This window comes from Cucumis melo, chromosome 8 (genome assembly GCF_025177605.1).
Source record: "Cucumis melo cultivar AY chromosome 8, USDA_Cmelo_AY_1.0, whole genome shotgun sequence".
Lineage (NCBI taxonomy): Eukaryota > Viridiplantae > Streptophyta > Magnoliopsida > Cucurbitales > Cucurbitaceae > Cucumis > Cucumis melo.
The window spans coordinates 31,676,978-31,695,246 of NC_066864.1; the positions used below are offsets into that span (position 1 = coordinate 31,676,978).

The window sequence follows — 18,269 nt, forward strand, 5'->3', positions numbered from 1 at the left end:
GAATTAAGAAGTAGGAAAATGATATTGCCTGGAATGTATCGTTATTGTCTCATTTAGATCATCGTACAAAGTAATGTGAATTAGAAGTTCAAAAGATAATTCATTTACAAAGTGTAGCAAACCAAATGCCAGATGCATTTATAGATGATACTAAGAAAGTGACCAAGTCATATATTTCAGCTGCAAATGCTCCATTTAGAATTGAAATCCCAACTTAGCAAGTTGATACAATTAATGAATCAGCGCTGCACCAAAAGCGTGGTAGACCGATAAGTTCAAAGGATAAAAATCCTCGAAAAAGAAAAGTGACCAATAGTCGAAATGACTTAATTGACAATAGAAATATTCAAGAAAAGGTTCTAGACGCGACTAATGGTAAAAATGTTGAAGAAACTCAAGTATATGAAGACAACAATAAGATCTCGATAAATTATACCATGATAGGAAAAAGATGGAATAGAATTAATGTAGTTGTGGACAACATTTTTGCGTATAATGTTGCACATAATATCATTCATGAAAATGAGAATTATGAACCTAAATCTGTTGACGAATATCGTAATAGAAAGGATTGGCCTAAGTGGAAAGAAGTCATCCAAGCAGAATTAAACTCACTCACGAAACGTGAAGTTTTTGGACCTGTAATTCATACACCTAAAGATGTAAAACCTGTGAGATTTAAATGGGTATTTGTGCGTAAATGAAATGAAAATAATGAGGTCACTAGATATAAAGTACGACTTATTGCACAAGGATTTTCTCAAAGACCATGCATTGATTATGAGAAAACATATTCTCATGTGGTGGATGCTATTATATTAAGATATTTAATTAGTCTGACTGTATGTGAAAAATGTTGATATGCATCTTATGGATGTAGTTACAGCATATTGTATCGATCTTTGGAAAATGAAATCTATATGAAAATCCATGAAGGATTTAAGATACCTAAATCATATAATTCAAACTCTTAGAGAATTATGTTTAATAAAATTACAAATATCATTATATGGATTGAAACGATCAGGAAGAATGTGGTACAATAGCTTGAGTGAATATTTATTGAAAGAAGGTTATCAAAATAATCTAATTTGTCCATGTGTTTTTATTAAGAAATCAAAATCGCTCAAGCGATGTATTCATAAGGGGGAGTAGAAATATTGCCCTTAAGGAATAGGAATACTGCACTCTTTTTCCCTTCACTATGACATTTTCCATCAGATTTTTCTAGCAAGGTTTTTAATGAGGCGGTTATCAATGTATAAAAATAATGTACTTTTTTTCATTCACTATGAATTTTTTTCCATCGGATTTTTTCCTAATAAGGTTTTAACGAGACATTTATTTTATATAATATTGATATCTAAGGGGGAGTATTATAAATATAATGATATATTATAAATATAGATATCCATAACCTACCTATGTTACAATTTTCATATAACTCTCATTCAATTTCATATTGTAACATTCATTCCATTGAATTCCATAATATAACATATACCATGATATGTCTTATAAATAGAGTTGTATGATGCATTTGTAATACACACCACAATTGAGATCAATTATCCTCTACTTCCTCTCTTATTTATTATTCTTTGTGTTGTTGCATTATTTTTATTTAGTTTCTTGGTTATTTATTTCATAACAACCAATACATTATATATATATAAAAGTTTTGATATTATTTAACACAAAATCGAAATTTATAAAATTTATAAAATTTCTAACAACCGACCCATACATTACTATATTTGATGGAAGTTTGACACCATTTACCTTCTTTAATCAGTTGATTCCGAACTTTTCAACAAACACTAATAAACATCTATTCTACTTCTAAATTTGTTTTGTTTCGTATTTTAGTCAATATTTAAAATAAGGTTAATGTAAAAATTTCAAAACTAAAGTAGGTTTTAATCTTCTTTTTGTTTTTTAAATTTAACTAATAATCCAACTAACACGGGTCATGAAAATGAAAGAATTATGTTTAACTTTGAAAAATCAACGACAAAAAAAAAAAAAAAAAAACAATTATCTCTGTTCTTTTTTTTTTCCAAAGACTTTTTATTTTTATTTATTTTAACTTGTAAATATTTAATAACACTTTTCCTGGATATTTTATTTTTCACAATATTATTTTGTCAATCTTACATGTTCTCACAAATAATTTGCAAAAGTGAGATAAACTTTCTTTGGTCGCTTTTATTTTCCCCTTTTGCTGCACAATTTTAAGAATGACATGTTTAGAGTAATTATTTTTAATCCTTAAAATTACTTTTTATCATTAAAAAAAAAAAAAAAAAGAATTATTAAACATGTTTTAAATTCTGTTAAATAAAAGGTTATATTAAATAAATTGTTGTTGGTCAAACGTCGGGGATGTAGCTCAGATGGTAGAGCGCTCGCTTAGCATGCGAGAGGTACGGGGATCGATACCCCGCATCTCCATTATATTTTGACGAATTAATTTATAATAGTAAATATGTTTGACGAAGGTTCGAATCCCGCCGATCAAGTTTTTTTCTTCTGAATTAAATTTAATTTTAATAATTTATTTTTCGTTCCTTTATCCTCTTTCTTCTAGTCCTGGATTCTTCTAGTATTTTGATCACTACTTTGGCAAAAAGTCACCTCAATATATTCCATAAAATAAAATCACACAAGTACTTTAATTCATTTTTAAAAGTTCAACCTTCAAATGGATGTAATGTCTGTCGGTTCATATGCCAAAATATGTACTTTTGTAAGTTTCTTCATATTTAGAGGATTTTTTATCCGCACATCAAAATTTTGAATAGAAAGTTTGTCGGTTTAAATATCAAAATCTATTTCATCTTCGTCTTTTGTTTTAAGTGTGGTGTTTCCTATTGGAATGAGATGCCTTGTGCGAGGTTTGAAGTTTGTGGTTAGTTTTGACTCTTATACCCTTTTGGCACAGTTTAGGGATTTAGATAAAACACTCTCGAGGCTATGATGATCTTCGTAAATCTCCAATAGGTAAATCCGTTGAGAGTTTGATTATTGTCAGTGTAAACTGTAATCAAAATGTTTTTCTCTTATAAAAATGGTGTATAATGAGTTAACGATTTGTGATAAATCTTTCACTCGGTGGTTAGACACTATTGCACTTTAGACTAATTTTTAATTTTTAAAATAGTTCTTTTTGCTCATATTTTGCTCGAGGTTAATTCAATGGTTCATGGGTGGCTTGTGTCAAAGCGACTTGCTTATGGTTATCTAATCTTTCTTAATAGTTTAAAAACATTTTTATCTTTGATTTGTTTTGTGAAACTAGTTTACCGATTGTGTAATTTTTCTTTCACGTGGTTCAAAAGAGAAAATGACAAAAATGCGAGAGATTTAGATTTCAACTTAAAAAAAATAGTAAATGTACATATTCGTATTTAAGTTAGATTTATCTCGACATAATATTAAATACAACAATTTAATTTATAAAAATAAAATGACAAATGTGTTATCTAGCTTATTCTCAATATAAATCATGCTCTTATAATTTTTTAATTAAAGAAAACCATACTAAGTGTTGATAAAGAGAACATAGTTCAAATAGAACATATTTTCTTTTTAATAAATTTATTTTAGAAAATTAGTGTTAACATAGAGAAGAAAATATTTAGTTAAGATTAACGTTAAAAGTGTGAAAAGATGTTTGTTATATACTCTACGGATCAAATTCAAATAAAACTTAACGAAATTTTTGAAAGATCTATAGAAAAATGAAGAAATTGATAAAATATATTTTGTCTAATATTTTGAAAGGAGTTTAAATAATTTTTTTCTTATTACTTTTTTTTAAAGATTTTGAGACAAAAACATATTTCCTTATAAATTACTTATAACTAAACTTCTCTTTCTCTGTTTTCTGTTTAAGAAACTTGGTAATGTTTATTATTTTCGTTTTTTAAAAAGTAGAAACGTTTTCCATTTTATAAAGAATTATTGAAAAAAAAATAGTCTCTTCCGTCCGTTCCTCAATTATTTATATTGGTTTTCTTTTATTTTTTCTCAATTTATTTCTATTTGTTTTATTTTTCAATTATTTTTATTAGTTTTCTTTTCCTTATTCTCAACTATTTTTATTGTTCCCTTCTTATTTTTTTTCAATTGTTTTTATTGGTTTCCTTTTCCTATTTCTCAATTATTTTTATTTATTTCCTTTTCATTTTTATCAATTATTTTTATTTGTTTTCTTTTCATTTTTCTCAATTATTTTTATTGGTTTCCTTCTCTTATTTTGACATTTTCCGCCCAAATAACTATCCTTTTCCTTTCACTTACTATCTTCCTCTTTGCCTCGTCTTCCTCTACAATCCAGACTTTTTCTTCTCGCCGAATCTATAGTTTTCGCCTGACTCTTCCTCTTCGTCGGATTCATAGTTTTCGTCTTCCTCTTTGCGTGGATCTGAATTTTCGTTGTGGGTTTTTCTTTCAAGCATTATATAATAGAGTTAAATGTTAAATTTTTTTTTTTTTTATAATTATGAATATTGAAGACATAATAACTTATTTTAAAATTAATATTACATTCTAGATGTCATAAAATATCGATAGGTTGTTGAAATTGATGGATTAAGAACTAAGTCGACATCATCTAAAAGAAATAAGTCGACATCATTAAGGGAAATGACGTGAGTGAGAGATGATATTGTCAACCAAATTTGGCAATATTTGAAGGATAGATACAATTTTATGTTTATGTTGTTATTTTTATTTGTACATCGCTACTTTTGTATTAAATTAATAAACTTTTGATAATTTTAATTTGTATGTTTAATTGATGCTATATATTTTTGTTTAATATTTAATTAAATTAAATGTAAATAAAATAAAAAATAAATCTCGAATAAAATCAAGAAACAACAAATATCAAACACATCTTCGATTCTATTTCTTATTTTCGTAAGAAAACAAAGATAGTTATCAAATACATTAGAAGCTTTACCAAACTTGCCATCATTTTGGGACTTAAAACTTTTCTTGCTACCAAAGTCATTCAGTGGTGTCCCCTTCGTAGAACGACGAAAACTTACAAGCTCGCTCGGACTCTCTCTCTCGTTTTGGTCCGTCGGAATTCAATTCAATTCAATTCAATTCTAGAACAACAGAGAATCTTCAAATCAACACAAAAATGGTGAACGAGCAATCGGTTATGGCCGTCATCAGGGCAACTAGGGCTAGCTTTCGCAACGATTACGACAAGGTCGCTTTTGCCGTTCACGCCACATTTCTCGCTTCCGGCTTTGTGCTGACTGCCACCGGACCTTCTGCTTTTACTGAGGCCGCCTTTTCTTCTCCTTCTACCGGTATGACTTATTTGTGCACTGTACAAAACACTTTAGTTTTCTTTCCATGCTTAGTATTTCTGAGTCTTCGATTGGGGTTTAGATGAAGTTAGTATCGAGGGCTGGAACGACTTAGAGGACGAATATGCATACATTTACGCCAACCTTGAAAAGGATTCTAATTGGAAGAAAGTGATTGTCAAGTGCTTGGTCATGAATGGGAAATTGCTTGTTGATGTCTTGACTGATAAGAATTCGGAGCCACTGCATCTTGAAATTGAGTACGCTCTCCGAGATCTCTGTGTATTTTGACAAATTAGTAAGTTTTTCCTGTTTCGATATTTACTTTTTCTTTTCTTTTCAATTATAGCGTTGAAGAAATCGTCAATCCGAATGGGGGAAGTAACTATACAACGCAGTACAGAAATTTGGATAAACTGGTGAAACGCTTGGACTTTGAAATATTGTCTAAATTAGATGGTTCTTCAAAAGCTTTGACAAGTAATCCTGGAAGGTAGCGATTAGTAATACGTAAGCTCATTTTAATTATTCATTTCTCCTGATGTTAGTGAGAGGTATTTTGGTGTGCCTATTATGGTTCCTCTTTTTGTGAGTGGCGTGTTATGTTATACCTAACTATGGATTGAATTTAAATTAGGATTTTGTTTCGAAAGCTACAAACAATTTGCTCATGCTGCTGAATTTCGAGTTCACGTTCTTGGGTTAATTCTTTAAAATAGTTTTAGGATGTTGCGATATCCTTAGTATCTTATGTTGAGTAAAGATTCAGTTTATTATAAGGATTTGATCTTGCTTATGGAACTCGAATGACAGTTTGTTGGCCCTATTTCTAGTATTCACATGAGATGATATCAGAAAAAAACTATGGGTTTGGCAATTGATTTTCAATTTGATTCTTTGTTTTGTACTTTGTGATTTGCAGGGCTGAGAGTAGTGAAAGATCATCTGGAGTTGTAAATGAGCCTTCTTCTGGAATCCCTGAGACTCATAGCCCTCCTTCAAATATGCCTCTTTATGGAATTCCTGAGCGTCCTGGTCCAATGATTCATCCTTCCGGGTCTCTATCTCTCTCTCCACACAAGTACACTCAGAAATATCATGATATAGTTTTAGAAATATGTCGGTTCTTGAATGGATATTTAGATTTATATTGGGTGCTAATGTCGCTGTCTTGTTCCCAACATTCAGATTTGCTAGTATTGAGTTTTGAACCGTAATTTGAATACCCTTTTTCTTTATGACATATTCTTCATGTTACGAAGCTTACCCCTTCATGGGTAGATCATGCCAGGGAGAGGAAAGATCTGTGTGATTTTAGCTTCTTGGTCGCCATGCTTGTGCTAAATATGATAGAGGTCATTGGTTATGCTTTCATTGCATGTGATGGTTTTTCTTCACCTTCAAAAGATTTAACTGATTAGTTCCTCCTTTTCTGTTAGCATGATATGGTTCCTTCCACTCTCGGGCCTGATTCCCCTAAGAAACTGCCTGCCAATTTGGCATAATTTGATCTTACTCTTATTTTTCTGTAGTATTTTTGCTCCTTCAAAACATAAACCCGTTCCTCTTGGGATTTTATATGCTGTAATTAATTTGACATGAGAAGATGGTGGTTTCCTTTGTGATGGTGGAATATTTATTAGCTAGGTTTTTGTGTCCTTTGTCTAATCCTTGCAGACGATGTTGTTATCTGTCAGTTTAGAAACTTGTCTAAGATTCTTTGCAAATAGTTTACTTGAGTTTTTATCACTATCGCATGAGTGAAATGACATAGTCTGGACGTGGCGTGGCTAATTTTGTTGTTTTCTCAGAGTTGTAATTCCTCCTATTAATCCCCTTGGTGGTGGTGATCTTTTCCCTGGACCTGGTGCTGGAATGTACCCTGCTAGGTAATTTGCTTCAAATTCCTTGATCATCTTTGTATATGCATTGCTGTCGGTGCAAAATGCCATGCTAATTTTGTTTTGTTTTGTTTTTTTTTTTCAATTAATGACTTCAGAGGTGGCTTTAGCGGCGATGGAAGCATGCTTTTAGGTTTGTGAATTGTAGTTCTCTTGTCTTGTATTAGATTGGAAGCAACTATAATTTTGCTCGTTTATAATTTTATATTATGCAGGACCTAATGATCCGAGATGGTTTGGAATTGGTAGAGGACCTGGTTTTCAAGGCGGGCAGCCGTGAGTCAATTAGCTCTCTTTCCCTTTACCTCTCTCTCATTTCGATTTTGCTAATTCTAAGTTTACCGACAGGGGTGTGCCTCCAGGTGCTCGTTTTGATCCATATGGTCCACCTGATGTTCCTGGATTTGAGCCAAATCGGTTTGTTAGGTATTTGGAACTATTCCTACATTGTCATTGCATATGGTTGCGCTCTTTGGTATTCCTGAGTTATAAACTTAAATATTAAATTGATAATCCACTATTACCTTTTATCATGTGCTGAGTTTTCAAACCATGTAACATTTTTAGCTTTCAAAAATAGGATTGGTTATCCATGGTTAAACAGGATAGGATCAGTAGCTATTATGTCATTCATAGAAAACAACTAGAGTTAAATAAGAGGAGACAACTTCCAACCAACAATTAGTTTTCTCGGAACATTTTGTATGGATCGGCAGACTAATTAACTTGGACGTTTCCTCTTCCGTTTCTTACAGAAATCCCAGAAGACCAGGAGGAGGGACTCATCCCGACCTGGAGCATTTTGGAGGTGGTTCCGATTTCATATAGTCAGCTGTAGTTATAAAGCATCTGAAAGTTAGAAGGTTTAGGGAAAGACAGTGACTCCTCCCTTTAAGTTATTTCTTCTTCTTCTTCTTCTTCTTCTTCTTTTTTTAATGTTTTTGGTGGCCTGTAATGACTGTATAGTACTATTGTGAATATGGGAATGGTGTTTACTGAGTTTAAAGATGTCCCTTTTTTTTTTTTTTTTTTTTTTTTTTTTTTTTTTTTTAATTGTTACGTCGGACTTAAATTAAATGTCTCAAATTCCTAGCTGTTTGTTCTCTTGATTAAGGCTTTTTCAATTTTGTAATTACATTTTGTAACTACCTCTTTCCGCTGTTGACTTGTTATTACAGAATAATAAACTATGAAATGCAAATCTGAAATGATCTCTCTAAACAAGAATTGCATATTTATTGGAGTTCGAATTATAGTTTACTTCTTAAAACTCAAAATTGTTTAATAGGTTAGTGAAATCTCATTTTTATTTGTTTAATTGATTCTAAACTTATGTTTAAAAAGTCTTTCAACTTTCTTTCTAATATAGCATTCAAAGATTTAAGAAATTATATTGGACAATCTTTTTAAAAACTGTTTTAGGCTCGTTTGATAATTTATTTTTCAATTTTTGTTATTAAAAATTTGAGCATATATTTTCTTCTAATTTCATATAATGATTTGTGTCTTTTTTTTAAATACTAAATTCGAAGAAAAAACAAATTTTTAAAAGTTATTTTTTATTTAGTTTTAAAACTTTTGCTTGATTGATTTTTTGAAGGTGAGAATAGTATCTAGTTAATTTTAAGAAAACAATCAAAATCGTTAACATGAGAAATCTTTTGTTTTCATTGTTGAGAGAAATAGATTCAGGGATTCCACGGTTTCGTTAGTTTAAACAAAGGGGCATGGCGATGAATGATTACTAAGAGAAAACGAATTGCCTAATCAAAAGTCGGGGATGTAGCTCAGATGGTAGAGCGCTCGCTTAGCATGCGAGAGGTACGGGGATCGATACCCCGCATCTCCACTTTTATTCTTTTCACTACCAAATTTAACAATGCAAAACAATATACTAATCCAATATGATTCACTCATTGTTTCATCCGTGTGGGCGTGCCGGAGTGGTTATCGGGCATGACTAGAAATCATGTGGGCTCTGCCCGCGCAGGTTCGAATCCTGCCGCTCACGATTTGTTTTATACATTTTTAAATTTACATTTGTTCAATTGCTATAACTAATTCTTTCACTTTTCTTCTTTCCATAGTCTGGACTTATATTTGTTTTACCTCGTTACAAAAACATACACAAATGATATATATTATATAACTCCTGTATCGTGCTAAACTTAGAAAATGGTGAAATTGCATTCTTGATTCTAGTTCGGTGTGTGAGTTGGACATATAGAAATTTGCATCTATTAGGGTCTCACACATTTTCAATGTGGTTTCACTACAAGAGACGGGGTACTCCCGACGCACAAATACGTCGGCGAAAATGAAAAGATCGTCGGGAAAAGATATCCCGATGTATAAAACGGCGTCGGGAAGAACGTCAGAAAAAAAATGCGTCGCGAGAGGCTTTCCCGACGCCATTCCAACACGGCATCAGGAAAGATTTTCCCGACGCCAAGATATGCGTTGCGTGGGGAATAAGGTATTCCCGACGCCGTTTATGCCGACGCATATCTCGGCATCGGAAAAACTGCTTTTGCCGATGTTTTTTTCCCGACGTAAAGAATGTCGGGAAATCCGTTTTATATGTTTTTTTAAATATTTTATTTCTACTTTTTCCTTATAATATTTTGCTCAAACATTCACAATGATGTTCGGATTGCTCAAAAAATTTTCGCGACGTTTTGGATTAAATTAAAACAAATTAAATATAAATTAAAATAAATTAATAAATATACAAACACAAATTAAAAAAATAGAATCAAAATTAATAATACGAATAAGTTGACTACAACAAAATATAGTTCTCAAAATAGAAAAAACATAAACATAATGAAAAGTCTCCCAACGAGGTGCGTATGCGCGTCATTCTACACCTTCGGTCCTAAAAATGGTATAAAAATAACTAAGTTTAGTACATAATCATATATTGCAAAAACTTAAGAATAATAGAGACATATACGTACCGCAGAGCTAGGGATCATGTGGTGGTCCCTGTTGTGCACGAGTTAGTTCTTCTATCATCTTTTTCATATTTTCCACTTGTGAAGCTAATGCTTGGTGATTTCTATCTTGTACCTCAATCCGTTCCAAAGCTTCATGAAGTTTAGCTTGTAATTCAATCTCTTTTTCTGTGGACGGCGAATAAGATGTCGACGAACTGCTTGCACTCGCCGTTCTGCGGGTCTTCGGCTTGGGTCCCCAACCAAGGCCTTTTGAGTAGCCTGGTCGTCTACCCAACACCTTATCGCATATCTCATCCTCAGAAAGTGGCTGACTACCCTCTGGGGTAGGCTGGGAGTGGAGTTCTAGCATTTGATTCTGTAACAAATTTAACAACTATGTTAGGTAACGTGCAAAAATATATAATTAAAGTGGATAATTAATAAGGGCATAACTTACATGCGCATCCTCGGCGGCTTGCGACACGAATGTCCCAGCTCGAACGTGTGTTTCCCGAAACAATTCCACACGATCGACCGGCTCCCCTGTTCTTTCAGCGAGCTCATACTGTCGTTGTAGAAACGACTTGGACCCGCTACTATGATTGTAAGGCTGCTTCTGTCTAGCAGCCTTGTTCGTCCGTGATTGCTCTTGCATTAAAACAATTATATTGTTTATTTCGTATACATATTAAAACTTGTTATCATAATTAATCATGACAAATACCTGGAATGCACGACTGATATAATAGTCGCAGAGGAAGTGCCAATCCTCATCACGTCTAACCAATGCGTTTGGTGGGTTGGCACGAGCCTCCTTCGGGTCGCTGTACTTTTTGAAATTTCTATGACAGTCGGCCCGGAACTCTTTAAAGGTCGTGAGCATCTGATGCTCAACAAACCTGTTCATCGATTGATCATTGAAATTAAACACAGACAATCGCTACACATTACAAACATAACACATTAGATTGGTTAAAGTTAGATATGTTTCAAATGAAATCATATATAAATGTGTAGTGCATTTAATTACCTGGAGGTCGCCCTTGACGACCTCAATGTATTCTCTCCCAACGTCTGCCCACTTAAGACAGCAGACGGGAAATGTCTTTCGCACGCACACGCCTATCGCCTGGCTGAAGCGAACGACGTGTGGAGAAATAGGCTTCTCCGCTCCAGGGGCGATCGTCATTGGAATGCGCCCATTTATTGCAACGTGGCGCTCTAACTCCAAGAGTCGAGACTGCGCACGTCTCCTAGGAGTCGGAGTCGCTTGTTGAGAAGAAGACTCTGCTCAATAAATTGATAATAACATATAAAGTTAGAAAAAAGAACATGAAATATTTGTAAGTTAAAATGAAGAAAATTCTTAGACTCACCCGTATTGTCGCCCACAGATGACGACCATCCCGCGATGTTATTATCTAAATCATCCTCAAACTGGAGGAACATATCGTCCGTCTCCATAAAATTTGATCCTCGATATGACATAATGGCTATGGACATAGAAAACAAACTACTACTTCAAAATATTAACAACATATCTTCGCATTCTACAAACCCCTCCAAACTACAGAGGCTACCATAACTGCAGGATAGCCAACACAACCTAATTATTAACAACAAAATACTTCAAATTATTGAACACAAACATGATAGCCAAAACAAATCTTAACACACATTTTACATTTTCAATTCAAAACATAAACTATAAATCCCCCCGGCTTCAATTTAACTATTAACCCCCCTCCCCTCCAATTTCAATTTTCAATTTAACTTAAACCTCCCTCTCCCCAATTCAATTTTCAATTTAACTATAAATCCCCCCCCCCCCTCCCCAATTCAATTTAACTATTAACCCTCCATTTTCAATTTTCAATTTAACTATAAATCTCTCTCTCTCTCTCTCTCTCCCCCCCCCTCCCAATTTAATTTTCAATTTAACAATAAACCCCCTCCCCCAATTCAACCCCCATTCAATTTTCATTTAACTATAAACTCTCCATTCAATTCAATTTTCTAAATAACCCTAAACCCTAAACCATTCAAATTTCAATTCAACCACAAATTACACACATTCTATACAAAAATACATTTAACAAACAAAAATCTATTCCAAAATAAAATCCTAAAATAATTTTCCTAAAAAAAACCCTAAAACATAAATTTAAACTAAATAAAATTTATTTTTTCACTTACCTAAAATGGCAGACGGCGGCTGAATGGCGGCAAGGACGACGGCAAGCGACGGTGGCGAAACACGGAACGTCGACGACGATTCTCTCTTCTCCCCTCTCGGCTTCTCCTCTCGTTTTCCCTCTCGGTTTCGGTTCTGTAAATTACAGAACTGAAACGATTAAAAAGGGGATTTTCCGACGCAGTGCCGCGGCGTCGGGATATCCCCCTAAAAGCGTCGGGAAAAGTGGCATTCTCGACGCTCATTAAAAGGTTTTCCCGATGCTTCATAATGCGTCGAGAAAAACTCCTTTTCCCGATGCCGTTTCCGACGCACTGTGCACGAAGTCGGGAATAGTTTGTTTTTTAAATTTAATTTACCCTTCTCCCGACGAATTCTTGCCGTCGCTTTCTTGGTGCGTCGGGAAAGAGTGTTTTCCCGACGCTTTGCCTGATGCGGTGTTCACAGCGTCGGGAAAACCCTTATTCCCGACGTTCCTTATGCCGACGTCGTGTTCTGCGTCAGAAATGATCCATTTTCTTGTAGTGTTTCTTAAGTTTGTTATTTTTTTTGTCGCTGCAATCGTGAAGCTTTTTGCGTGCTCAAAACTTGTTACAATTCAAAAGTGATGTTGAAAAAGTTGTTACACTAAGGTCCTTGGGATGCCTCCGGTAGCTGGTTGGATGATGAATTCTGATGCAACTTGGTTTGAAGATCAAGATGTTGGGAGAAGTGTGGTTGGATTATCTGTGACTAATGGTTCTTTGCTTGAGGTTGGGTTTCAAAAAATCCAAAAGATTTGGAAGATTAAAGTTTTAGAAATGAAAGCTATTGAGTTTAGAATGCTCTCGGTGTTATCTAAGTTTGGTGCTCTTATTGGCAAGGATGGTGACATTTCAAAATTAAAATTGTTTTTTTGTAATTTTCTTCATTTACCTAATTAGTGATCAATTTTTGAAATGCTTGCACTCTTGTAATTCTGCTACGCTACGCACTGGCTTGAGCGTGTTCCTTTAATCTTGTTTTTTTTTTGTTCTTTTATGAGTTCTCATGCTTCTTCCTCCTACTTGGAAGATCCTAGGTTTTTTTTGGAATTGATGTTCCCGTGAGATCTTCTTTGCTATAATTGAGGAGTGTGTAGTTTTTTTTTATGAATATATTCTAAAAAAAAATATATATTTTATATTCTCTAACATCAAAATATTGTAAATGATAAAATGGTCGAAAATACTTATAAAATATTGTAAAATTTTAGATTTCATCAATGATAAATATTGATAGTTTTTTTTATTTTTTTTTGTAAATATCGTGGTTTGTTTTGTTACGTTTGAAAATGCTCATTTCTAAAAATTACTTTTCTTTTTCTACACTATATCTAGCAATTGTTGCTGATTAACCTTGGGCCATTGTTTTTGCCCATCATCTCGATGGCCACTGTCGACTAATCTCTAGCCACTGTTTTTCAACGGATGTTGGTTGCCAATCGCTGGCCATTATTTTTCGACGATTTAATTTCCATCTGTAACGTCCTCTAGATTAAGATAATTTTTCAGTTAATTATCTTAGTTTTGTTTAATTAGATTTAATTTATTGGACATTATTTTTGAATTCATTTAATGAAAATTATTTGATTTTGTGGGAATTGAAATTAATTAAATAATTTTTGGGTGAATATTTAATTAATTTAGAGGTTTTGGCATATGATGTTGTTGAGATTGAATTAAATTAAATAATTATAGATGTTATTTAATTAATTTGTAGAGTATAAATTTTGTTGGAAATTTGATAATTACATGTATATGTGGAAATATATATATAATTATTTTGGGAAAATAATAAAGATTAATTATTGTAGAAGATAATTAATTATTTTGGAAAAAGATAAATATTGATTCTGGAGAGAAGTTGTTGTGATTGGGTAAATAAGAAAAGAGAATAAATTGAATTTATTTAAAAGAAAAATTGATAATTATATATTAGAATATAATTGTTGAGAAAAGGAATGTAACATCCCAAATCTTGAGTTTTTATTAATTATGTTAAATTATTTGGGTGTTACGTTAAAGATTGAAGCTAAAATTTAATTGTTGTGATTTATGGGAGAAGATTTGGTTGATTAAAAGAATTGGGGATTTAATTTTAGATCTTCGAGGGAAAAGTTGATTTTGGTGGAATTGGATTTGATTGAGTATATATATATATATATGAATATATATATTTAATTAATAATTTGAATTTTTGGTGAAATATAATATTAATTATTTGGTTTTGCATAAATAATTAATATGGAAAAATAAAGTTAATTATATGACGGAATATAATTATAATTGTTTGAAAAAGAAGATAATCCAAGAGAGATAGTTGATTTGATTGAACGAGTAAAGATGATATATTTATTTAGAAGAGAGAATAATAATTTAAATAAATATATTTGTTTATTATAAATTTTGGTGAGAGAATAATAATAAATAAGAATTATTATTATTTATTATTATTATTAATGGTTAAAAATACCTAAAATTTGATGTATTTAAGGAATTTATTGAAGAAAGATAATATGAATAAAAATATATGTATATTTTGGTACAATATATATAATCCTAAAAGGAAAAGAAAATAATAAAAATAAATATTATTGTTATTTTTTGGGTTTATAATAGCATTGGAATGCTTAAGTTGAAAAAAAAAGAAAAAGAGAAAGATTCTTCAACTTTTTCATTAAGATAACTTTCCTCCGCCTCACCGGGTCCTTTTGGCAAAACTTGAAGATTTAAGTGATGAATTTTCTCATCAAGGTTTAGATGATTTTTCAACCTCCATTTGGTTAAGTTTGGTAAGTTAAGGTAGTTAGATTAGTAATTTGTTGGTAAAAATTGTTAATTTAATTTTGGATAGTGAGGTTTCTTTAAAGGTTAAATTGACTAATTTTTCTTGAATTTAATCTTGATTTTTTTCAATCAAGGTTGAATTGGTTTCAACCTTAAATTTTAGATAAGTTAAATTGGGAAATTTTAGATACTAGCGAGTGGTAAATTTTATTAATTAAGTTATTGATTTTTCCTTACTGTTTAGGATATGTTTAATTCGAAATTACTGTCAACAAAGAAATATTTTTAGCTAATCTCCAGATAAGAGATTTTACTATTGAACCTTCGAACTTAATTTAAGAGACTAAATTTATTTTTGATTATGCATTGAGGGTAGCTAAGATGCATAATGTGATGCTATAGATGATGACTAATATTATAATTGATGATGATGACTGATATTATGATTGATAATGATGACTGATATTATGATTGATAATGATGACTGATATGTTTATGATACATGATATATTAATCACATGAATAAGGACGTTATGATTAATATTAATGTCATGTTATGATGTTTATGATGATGTTACAAGCTTTGGATTGTGATGTGTTTGTTAACTTTGTCTGTTGAGCTTTTTACTCCACTTGTATTGTGATCCTATCTATGGGATCACTCGCACGACTAGGGGTGTTCCTACGGAATCACTCGCATGGTTTAGGGGTGTACCTACAAATGACATGCACGATTAAGGGACAATTATATTGTGTATATGGGATCACTCGCACGACTAGGGGTGTTCTGACGGGATCACTTGCACGATTAGGGTTGTACCTACGTATTACATATATGTTTATGGAGTGTGTACCTACGATCACTCGCATGACTAGGAGTGTTCCCACGGGATCACTTGGACGATTTAGGGATGTTCTTACGATCTCACTCACTTAGGTATGCTCGATCCATTAGACATACGATGTTATGATTATGTTTCTAACGGAAAGTTAACAGATTACCTAGCAAGACTAGTAGTGGGTCCCTTACCGAGTATATTTATATACTCACTCTTTCCTATGTTTAAAAATATTTATATACAAACAAACTTTTAGATAAAAATATTTTTGAAAACGAGTCATCAAACTCATAAATGTTTTTATTATAAAGAGATTATATCAAAAAAATTTAAATGAAGATGTATTTTTCAAAAGCAATTTTTCCTAACAAATTCCAAAGAAGTCCTTTAAAACTAATATAAATTTTGTTATCATAATTTATGAACGATCTTTTGGGCAAGTGAGTATTTTATTCCACTCGGCCTAGAAAAAGACGGTATCTACACTTAAAAGATCATACTTTAATGGATTTCCAAGGTTAATTAATTCAATATTAGAGTTTTCAACACAGTGGATTATATTCTCAAATCAAACGAAAATTAATATTAATTATATAAAAAAACATTATAAGAGTTCCAAAACATGATAAAAATTGAAGTTTGTGAATTGATTCTAACAAATCTTTATTAAATCATATAAAAATAAAAACACATGATACGTCCAACATTATTATAGGATGAATCAGTAATTGTTTGAAAGTTTCATGTAATTTATTGGTACCAGGATTCCATTATGTACGACAATTTTATGCTAAACTCCTCCTTTTGCTTCTAGATTGGATATTATATCGTGATGCAACTTGGTTGGAGGAACACATACAAAGAGAATCTCAAGTGGGTGTTGAGGGACCAATGTGGTGACATCATCATGTAAATGGGTAGATGGACGACAATTATCACTCAATATTTTCTTGTTGAAAAAGGGAAGCTATTGTGGAATCTAATTGCCGCATTACGCAATCTCAAATTGTTGTTGCAAACAATCTTTACTTGTACATAAAGATTATAATTATAGATAAGAAACTTGGTATCAAAGTTCGGGGATGTAGCTCAGATGGTAGAGCGCTCGCTTAGCATGCGAGAGGTACGGGGATCGATACCCCGCATCTCCACTTTTATTCTTTTCACTACCAAATTTAACAATGCAAAAATATATACTAATACGATATGGTTCACTCGTAGTTTCATCCTTGTGGGCGTGCCGGAGTGGTTATCGGGCATGACTAGAAATCATGTGGGCTCTGCCCGCGCAGGTTCGAATCCTGCCGCTCACGATCTTTTTTAATATTTTATGTATGTTTAAACAAATTTTCATATTTATTTGTTTTTATTTTTCTTTTTTAATGTTCGAGTTTTTAGTTCAAATTAAAATAAAAAAGAAAAGGAAAAAGAAGAACAAAATTTGTTATTTTTTCATAATATTTATTTTTAAAAATTGGTTTGAAATTTGAAATTTTTTCACACAAATTTAGAAAAGTAAATAACAATACACATAATAATCGGTGTGTTTTGTTTACCTTTTTCAAGTATTTTTTTGGAAATATTTTTAAATATAGTAAAATAATTAAAATACTTATAAAATATTATAAAATTTTAGATTTTATTAATGATAGACACTAATAAACTTTTATTACTGTCTATCAACGTCACTGGTTACTATCTATTAATGTCACTGACAGAAGCATATTAGTGTCTATCATTGATAAAATATGAAATTTTGCTATATTTTGTACATATTTTGTCAAAAATGATTTCTCCTATTTTTTAAAATGATCTTCTTGTATGTCTAACAAAATAAGTTTAAAAAGTTAGTTATATAATACATGCTTATTTACTTTTGCAGAAATGACAAAATACAAGTTTAACTCATGTGATACACCTAATACATCTAAGACACTTTATATGTACTCGATACACTAGTGATATACATTCGATACATTACTGATATCCATTTTGATACACTTCATATCATTCTAATAGACACTTGATATACCAAATATTTGAATTTGAGATAAAATATTTTGAATTTCTATTAAAAGGATTTGAAAAAGAAAAATATATATTTATTATAAAAATTTAAATCACAAACACATATTATTATAATACAAACTAAAATAACCTGTATCATAAATAAAAACTATTATAATCCATCTATAATAACCTAAGATTATTATAATTCACTATTTGTCCCAAATGCCCTAAAAAAAGTGTTTCACATTT

The 18,269-nt window shown here is 31.7% G+C and overlaps 1 protein-coding gene and 5 non-coding genes across 7 annotated transcripts; all 6 read left to right on the forward strand.

The window, feature by feature from the left end:
• The first annotated feature begins 2,381 nt into the window (after positions 1–2,381).
• On the forward strand, positions 2,382–2,454 carry TRNAA-AGC (transfer RNA alanine (anticodon AGC)). Its single transcript has one exon. It is a non-coding gene; the product is annotated as a tRNA-Ala (tRNA).
• Positions 2,455–4,970: 2,516 nt separating this feature from the next.
• On the forward strand, positions 4,971–8,237 carry LOC103490685 (probable proteasome inhibitor). 2 transcript variants are annotated; one of them, XM_008450317.3, is made up of 9 exons: positions 4,971–5,330; positions 5,413–5,590; positions 5,680–5,823; positions 6,253–6,387; positions 7,142–7,219; positions 7,330–7,364; positions 7,447–7,507; positions 7,580–7,657; positions 7,987–8,237. In XM_008450317.3, exons 1-9 carry the CDS (start codon positions 5,156–5,158, stop codon positions 8,057–8,059), a joined length of 957 nt encoding a protein of 318 aa, XP_008448539.2. In that variant the 5' UTR covers positions 4,971–5,155; the 3' UTR covers positions 8,060–8,237. The 2 variants fall into 2 exon arrangements, with proteins under 2 accessions (XP_008448539.2, XP_050945260.1); XM_051089303.1 differs by having other exon boundaries at positions 4,977–5,330; positions 6,253–6,411.
• Positions 8,238–9,007: 770 nt separating this feature from the next.
• On the forward strand, positions 9,008–9,080 carry TRNAA-AGC (transfer RNA alanine (anticodon AGC)). Its single transcript has one exon. It is a non-coding gene; the product is annotated as a tRNA-Ala (tRNA).
• An 80-nt stretch (positions 9,081–9,160) lies between these two features.
• Positions 9,161–9,242, forward strand: TRNAS-AGA (transfer RNA serine (anticodon AGA)). Its single transcript has one exon. It is a non-coding gene; the product is annotated as a tRNA-Ser (tRNA).
• A 7,846-nt stretch (positions 9,243–17,088) lies between these two features.
• TRNAA-AGC (transfer RNA alanine (anticodon AGC)) lies at positions 17,089–17,161 on the forward strand. Its single transcript has one exon. It is a non-coding gene; the product is annotated as a tRNA-Ala (tRNA).
• An 80-nt stretch (positions 17,162–17,241) lies between these two features.
• Positions 17,242–17,323, forward strand: TRNAS-AGA (transfer RNA serine (anticodon AGA)). Its single transcript has one exon. It is a non-coding gene; the product is annotated as a tRNA-Ser (tRNA).
• The last annotated feature ends 946 nt before the right edge of the window (positions 17,324–18,269 follow it).